Genomic DNA, 7,689 nt, shown 5'->3' with positions numbered 1-7,689 from the left:
CCTCCTGAGGTTGCCGTCGCTCGCTCGCGGAGTTGTTTGCTCCGCTGCTTGTGGGGATCGCGGCGGTTTGCTGGGTACGGCCTCGGGGAGCCTCGTAATTTATGGTAGGGGAGGATTAATTAAGGAGAGCGCGTCGGTTTGCACCGAGCCGGACGAGCGCTCGCCCTGTGCCGCTTCGCTGGGGGAAAAGGGGCGGAGAGGAACGGGATCGCGGGGCTCCGAAGGTGTAATTTGCTGGGGCGCGCGGTGCTCTCCGTGCTTTCCGTGCTTTCCTCGCTTGCTTTGCTGCTCCGAAGGAAAGAGGCTGGGAGCTGCACGCTTGGGCAGATCGGGGATTGGGGGCCGGGGGAGCGCAGCGCGGTGCGCTCTGCCCCGTGGTGGCCAAAGGGCTCCAGCTGCGGGGCTGCCAGGGGAAGGCTGGGGACGAGCAGCTTCCATCCCTCATGCAAGCAGCCACCCTACCCGTAGACCCCAAACCCTAATCCCTAGACTCTACCTATAGACCCTACTCATAGACTCCAACTCTAGACCCTACCCATAGATCCCAACCCTAGACCCTAAATCCTACCCATAGACTCTGAACCCTATCCGTAGTCCTTAAAATCAAATTCTAGACCTCTACCCGTAGACCCCAACCCTGGTCCCTAGCCCCTGGCTGTAAACCCTACCCATAGACCCTAAACCTTACATCTAGACCTTAGCCTCTAGACCCTACCTGTAGGCTCTACCCATAGACCCTAAAACCTAACCCCTAGACCCTACCTTGTAGACCTCAACCCAAGACCCAACCTGTAGACCCTAAAACCTAACCCCTAGACCGTACCTGTAGACTTCAACCCTAGACCCTACTCTCTAGACCCTACCCTATAGACCCCAACCCTACCCTAGCCCTTGGCCCTAGACCCTACTGCTAGAAACTAACCCTAACCCTTAATGCATTTGGCTCAGTCTGGGGACACCCAGGTCCCCTCTGCTCCCCACAGCCAGCTCTTGGCTTCCCTCCCTGGGGCCATCTGACTTCTGTCAGCCCCAAGTCCCCCTCTGTTTGAGACCCTGACACTGCATCCCGCCAGGAGTGCTTCCCCAAACCTTGTAAACAAGAGGTGGGAGCGATGGCTGCAAGCACCCAGGGAGCTGCCACCTCCTCCCCCTCGCTACGTGCAGATGCACCTGGTGGCTGCAGAGGGCTAAGCTGCAAAGCTGAGGGGAACTACGAGCAAAGCTGATTAGGAGGGAGAATGTGGGGCTGGAAACAGCCTGGAGATAATGGGGGTTCCTGGACAAGGAGGGTCACCGCATCCATGGGGGTGCTGAGGAGCTGTGGTGATGTGGCACTGGGGGACGTGTTTGGTGGGGATGGTGGGATGGATTGGGGTTGGACTTGGAGGTCTTTTCCAACCTGTGAGCTGCTGGCTCATCTCAGTGTGCGATGGGGTGTGGAGTTGGTCTGGGATCCGTGGGGAAACACGCATGGGATGGGAGCATCGGGGCTGGAGCCCTTTGGGGCCGTGATGGGATTGGTGGTGGTTGTAGAGAAGCATTGGCCATAGATGTTATGGTGGGGACATTGGCAGCTCTGCGTCTTGAGCATCGTGTGTCTTATCCCACTTGTTGGTGCCGGGGTCTTCCCCAAAGGCCAGAACGTGGGGTTTGGGCACACTTGGTGATGCATTAAAACCAGATTCATGGGGGTCGCTGGGGAAGAAGACCAGCATCCTAAATACAAAGCCCTTGCCAAATAGAAAGCAAGAGGTGATACGAAGGGAAGTGAAGCAGCAAATAGGGCTGAGGTGACCTCATGGGGCCAGCGGGGCTCATCCAGCCCCAGCAGCAGCGGGGTGAGGCAGCACAGCGGGTTCTGGGGGTGGCAGGAGGGGACACGAGTCCGCCCGGTGACACAGGGATGAGCCACTTCCCAGATAGCACACGGAGTCCCCTCGGGTTGATGCAGGCAGGGAGTATCAGTGTGTGCATGGGGAGCAGCCAGGAGGAGGGATATTGAGCTGGGAGCCCCGGGTTGGTGCCCTGCTTGTTGCCTTCAGCTGGAGCTTTCTGCCTGGGTTGATTAACCCCGTGCAGTAATTGGGTCAGAGAGGGGTCTGCGGGAAGCGCTGCTGCGCTCATCTCTGAGGTTAAACCCTCAGAGCCAGATGGGTTTCCCGAAAAGGGAATGTTTCCCCCCCACCAAAAAAAAGGAATGTTTTCCCATCAAAAAAAAAAAAAGGAAGCATTCAGGGATTCTAATGAACCCACAGGACGGGAGAAGGGTTGAGGAGGTGTGGGGACACAGCAGGCAAATGGGGAGCTCCCAATGCCGACCCTAAGAGAGTTCAGGTCCTGGTGATGGCACAGCTGCCCCCGTTCCCTTTTAACTCAGGGTCTTCACGAGAGGTTTTAGGGCTTTTCTCTCTTCCTGCGTTGGCTCTGAGCCCTGTCCGTCTGCCCGCAGGCATGCTGGTGGCTGTGTGCCATGCCCTGGAGAACACAACGTCAGTGCTGAGCGGTGAGTTTGAGGGCCCTGCTGCCCTGCAGCATTGTGTTTGGGTGGGTTGTTGCTTGTCGTGCTGCTGCTGAAGCAAAAAGAACGTTGCACCTGGCTGAGGTTATCTGGGCTGTGTGCAGGATGGGGGGGGAAGGATGGGTCAGGGATGGGCATGGAGGTATGGATGGGGAAGGAGGAGGGGGTGTGGATAGGGTTGGATGTGGGGATATGGATGGGCAAGGGGATGTCATGGATGGGGATGTGGGGGGATGGATGTGGGGATGGGGATATGGATGGGGAAGGGGGAATGAATGGGGATGGATGTGGGGATGGGGATATGGATGGGGAAGGGGGAATGAATGGGGATGGATGTGGGGATGGGGATATGGATGGGGAAGGGGGGATGAATGGGGATGGATGTGGGGATGGGGATATGGATGGGGGTGTGGGGGATGGATGGGGATGAACGTGGATGTGGGAGTATGGTGGGGATGGATGTGGATGTGGGGGGTGTGGATGGGGGTGTGAGGGATGGATGGGGATGTGAGGGTATAGATGGACAAGGGCAGATAGATGGGGATGGATGTGGAGATGGGGGTGTAGATGGGGGTGTGGGGATGGATGTAGGCATGGGGATATGGAAGGGAATGGGGTTGTGGATGGGGATATGGATGGGGATGGACGTGGGCATGGGAGTATGGATGGGGATGTGGATAGGGATGGGGATGGACTTGGGGTTGGGGGTATGGATGAAGATACGGATGTGGGTTTGGGGATATGATGTGGGAAAGGGGGTATGGATGGGGATGAGGATATGGGTGGAGATGAAGTTGGAGTTGGAGATGGGGAGCTGCTCTGTGCTGACACATCCTAAAGCCCCAAATGTGCCATTGCTGGGAACCCCCCAGGAGGTGACACACTGGAGCTCTCTTCCTTCTGCAATATGGTGCATGGGGGGAGAGGAATCTTCTCCCCTGCTCAGTTGGGATTTTGGAGGGCAGTGGCTGTGGTGCAGGTTGCATCCTATGAGCAAACACTGAGGGGTGCTGGAGGGGGCTTTGGCTGCACCCCGTAACGACAAGTCTTGGCTCCAAGGATGGGAGCCCAAAGGTGGAACCCCAAAGGGACCTCAGCACCCGGCCACGTGCGGGGTCTCGCAGGACCCGGAATCATTCGGCGGCCGCGGCGTTAATTACCACAGGGCTGCCATAAATCCCAGCAGCAGGAACTTGAGGTGGCTTTGAAACGACAGCCGTCGGATGTGTTTGACGCGCGGGCTGAGCCAGCAGCAGGATATTCGTTTTCCGTCTCTGCCGGGGAGGATAATTCAAACCAGCACGGGGCGTAATGGGAAACAGCATCACGGCGCCCACCCCACACCAGGGCAGCCCCTGGCTCTCATTTAACTCTCACCGCCCCTATTTTATCTCTAAGCTCTTTAGCAAATTCCTCCAGTGCCAGGCAGGCTTATGGTCGTGCAGCAGGACCGAGCTGGGTTCGTTTTGGTGGATAAAGCAGCAGCCTTGATGCATTTGTTGGCTGGATCCCAATGGCGATGCCCTTTATGTTTTTCTCCTTTTTTTTTTTTTCCACCCGCCCCCACAGATCCCCCAGTGGCAGCAGCCGTGCGGTCACACTTCAATGAGTGCCCCGACTCCCACCGGCAGTTCTGCTTCCATGGGACGTGCCGCTTCCTGGTGCAGGAGGACAAGCCGGCGTGTGTGTAAGAGAAGAGAGGGGGTGGGGGAGAGGGATCTGCCCCATAGGGTGCCCCTCTGCAGGGTGGTTTGGGGGGGTGGCACTGGGATGGTCAGGGGTGATGTGGGATGACCCAGGGATGCTCTAAGGTGACATGGGATGACATGAGGATGCTTGGAGGTGACGTAAGGTGACCCGGGGATGCTCTAAGGTGACATAGATGTGGCCCGGGGATGCTCCCAGGTGACATGAAGATGCTTGGAGGTGACATGAAGTGACCCAGAGATGCTCTAAGGTGGCATGGGGTTACATGAGGATGCTTGGAGGTGACATAAGGTGACCCGGGGATGCTCTAAGGTGACATAGATGTGGCCTGGGGATGCTCCCAGGTGACATGAAGATGCTCGGAGGTGACATGAAGTGACCCAGAGATGCTCTAAGGTGACATGAGGATGTTCTGAGGTGACGTAAGGTGACCCAGAGATGCTCTGAGGTGACATAGATGTGATCCAGGGATGCTCCCAGGTGACATGAAGATGCTTGGAGGTGACATGAAGTGACCCAGAGATGCTCTAAGATGACATGGGGTGACATGAGGATGCTTGGAGGTGACGTAAGGTGACCCGGGGATGCTCTAAGGTGACATAGATGTGGCCCGGGGATGCTCCCAGGTGACATGAAAATGCTCGGAGGTGACATGAAGTGACCCAGAGATGCTCTAAGGTGACATGAGGATGCTCTGAGGTGACGTAAGGTGACCCAGGGATGCTCTAAGGTGACATAGATGTGATCCAGGGATGCTCTCAGGTGACATGAAGATGCTCGGAGGTGACATAAAGTGACCCAGAGATGCTCTAAGGTGACATGGGGTGATATGAGGATGCTTGGAGGTGACATAGATGTGACCCAGGGATGCTCTGAAGTGACATAGATGTGACCCAGGAATGCTCAGAGGTGACATTGGGTAATTCAGGGATGCACCAAGGTGACATGAGGATGCTCCAAGAGGATGTGAGATGACCCAGAGGTGCTCTGAGGTGACATAGGTGTGACATGGAGATGTTCCCAGGTGACGTGGGGTGACATGAGGATGTTCCCAGGTGACATGGGTGTGACCCAAGGATGCTCCCAGGTGACATAAGGTGACATGAGGATACTCTAAGAGGATGTGGGATGACCCAGAGTTGCACTGAGGTGACATGACGATGCTCTGAGGTGACATAAAGTGACCCAGGGATGCTGTAAGGTGACATGGGGTGACATGAAGATGCTCTGAGGTGACATAGATGTGACCCAGGGATGCTGCAAGAGGCCATGGGGTGACATGAGGATGCTCTCCCGTGACGTGCAGTGACCCAGGAATGCTTAGAGGTGACATAGGATGACATGAGGGTGCTCTGAGGTGACATGAGGATACTTCAAGAAGATGGGGGTCATGTAGGGATGCTCTGAGGTGACATAGATGTGACATGGAGGTCCTTCAAGGTGACGTGAGGATGCGTCAAGTGATGTGAGTGTGACCCAGGGATGCTCTGAGATGACATGGGTTATGTGAGGATGCTCCAGTGTGACATGGGATGATGCAGGGATGCTCAGAGGTGACATGAGGATGCTCCAAAAGGATGCGGGATGACCCGGAGATGCTTTGAAGTGACATAGGTGTGACTTAGAGATGCTCCAAGGTGACATGGGGTGACCCAGGGATGCTCTGAGGTGACATAAGGTGACCCAGAGGTGCACTAAGGTGACATGAAGATGCTGTGAGGTGACATAAAGTGACCTAGAGGTGCACTAAGGTGACATAGATGTGACCCAAGGATGCTCTGAGGTGACATGGGATGAACCAGAGATGCTCTGGGATGACATGGGTGTGAGTTGGAGCTGCTCTGAGTTGACATGGGGTGACATGGGGTGCTTTGAGGTGACCCAGGGATGCTTCAAGAGGACATGACACGACCCAGGGATGCTCTGGGATGATGTTGATGTGATGTGGAGATTCTCTGAGGTGACATGGGATGACCCAGGGATGCTCTAAGGTGACATGAGGTGACATGACAATGCCCCAAGTGGATGTGGGATGACCCAGAGATGCTCTGGGGTGACATAGGTGTGACCTGGAGGTGCTTCAAGGTGACATGAGAATGCTCTGAGGTGACATGGATGTGACCCAGGGATGCTGTGAGGTAACACGTGGCCAGCCAGGGATGCTCTGAGAGGCCACAGGGTGACACATGAAGGTTCTGAGGTGACATGGGGCCAGCCAGGGACACTCCGAGGTGACATGGGGTGTCATAAGGATGCTCTGGGATGATGTGGGTGTGACCTAGAAATGCTGCAAGGTGACATGAGAATGCTCCAAGGTGATATGGGTGTGACCCAGGCCTGCTCCAAGGTGATATGGAGTGACGTGAGGATGCTCCATGGTTACCCAGAGATGCTCTGAGAGGACATGGGGTGAGACAAGAAGGTTCTGAGGTGACATGAGGCCACCGAAGGGTGCTCCAAGGTGACACAGGGATGCTCTGGGGTGACATAAGGATGCTGTGGGATGACATGGGTGTGACCTAGAGATGCTCCAAAGTAACATAAGGATGCTCCAAGGTGATATGGGTGTGACCCAGGGATGTTCTGAAGTGATGTGGAGTGAAACCGTGATGCTCTGAGGTGACCCAGAGATACACTGAGAGGACACGGGGTGACACAAGGACATTCTGAGGTGACGTGGGGCCACCCAGGGATGCTCCAGGGTGACCCAGGGATGCTCTGAGAGGACACAAGGACATTCTGAGGTGATGTGGGGCCACTTAGATTATACCCCAAGGTGGCCCAGGGATGCCCTGAGGTGTTGTGAGGCCACCCAGGGATGCTCCAGGGTGACCCAGGGATGCCCTGAAGTGATATGAAGTGATCCAGGGATGCTCCAAAGTGACCTGGGGGTGCCCCAAGGACCTGTTGGTGACACAGGAGGGGTCCAGCAGCTGCTGCCACCCAGGGAAGAGCAACAAAATCCCTGCCCATATGCCTCAGTGCGATACATCCCATATTCTGTAGGCTGCTGAAGCCACCTCGGATGGGTTTGGCCACGCACAGCACCCAAAACGAGGGTCCTGCAGCCCAGGAAAAAGGGCTCAGACTCTTCCCCACTGCTTCCTCACCCCTGCAGGTGCCACTCGGGCTACGTGGGGACGCGCTGTGAGCACGCAGACCTGCTGGCCGTGGTGGCTGCCAACCAGAAGAAGCAGACGATCACCGCGCTGCTGGTGGTGGCCGTGGTGGCCTCAGCGGTGCTGATCGCAGCCTGCGTGCTCATCCAGTGAGTGGGGTGAGGGTTGGGGATGTGGGATCAGGAGGGAGATGTGGGGTTGCTGAGCATCCCCGCCGTGTCCCACAGCTGCTGCCGGCTGCGGAAGCGCTGCGGGTGCTGCCGGGTGCCGCTCTGCGGGCAGGAGAAACCATCGGGGCTGCTGAAGGGTGGAGCGTCCTGCTGCCATACTGAGAGTGGTAAGGGG

General features: G+C 56.6%; 1 protein-coding gene across 1 annotated transcript in view; it reads left to right on the top strand.

Moving 5' to 3' along the window:
- Window positions 1-2,231: 2,231 nt before the first annotated feature.
- Window positions 2,232-7,689, top strand: part of TGFA (transforming growth factor alpha) — a 7,609-nt gene continuing 2,151 nt past the window's right edge. Inside the window, exons 1-4 of the mRNA XM_010723182.3 lie at window positions 2,232-2,503; window positions 4,088-4,205; window positions 7,344-7,493; window positions 7,572-7,681. Coding sequence (XP_010721484.1) covers window positions 2,344-2,503; window positions 4,088-4,205; window positions 7,344-7,493; window positions 7,572-7,681 — 538 coding nt within the window. The 5' untranslated portion in view covers window positions 2,232-2,343. The remainder of the gene's footprint in view (window positions 2,504-4,087; window positions 4,206-7,343; window positions 7,494-7,571; window positions 7,682-7,689) is intronic.

This window comes from Meleagris gallopavo, chromosome 24 (genome assembly GCF_000146605.3).
Source record: "Meleagris gallopavo isolate NT-WF06-2002-E0010 breed Aviagen turkey brand Nicholas breeding stock chromosome 24, Turkey_5.1, whole genome shotgun sequence".
Classification (NCBI taxonomy): Eukaryota; Metazoa; Chordata; class Aves; order Galliformes; family Phasianidae; genus Meleagris; species Meleagris gallopavo.
The sequence above is the reverse complement of the archived record's forward strand: the minus strand, read 5'-3'. Positions and strand labels throughout refer to the sequence as shown.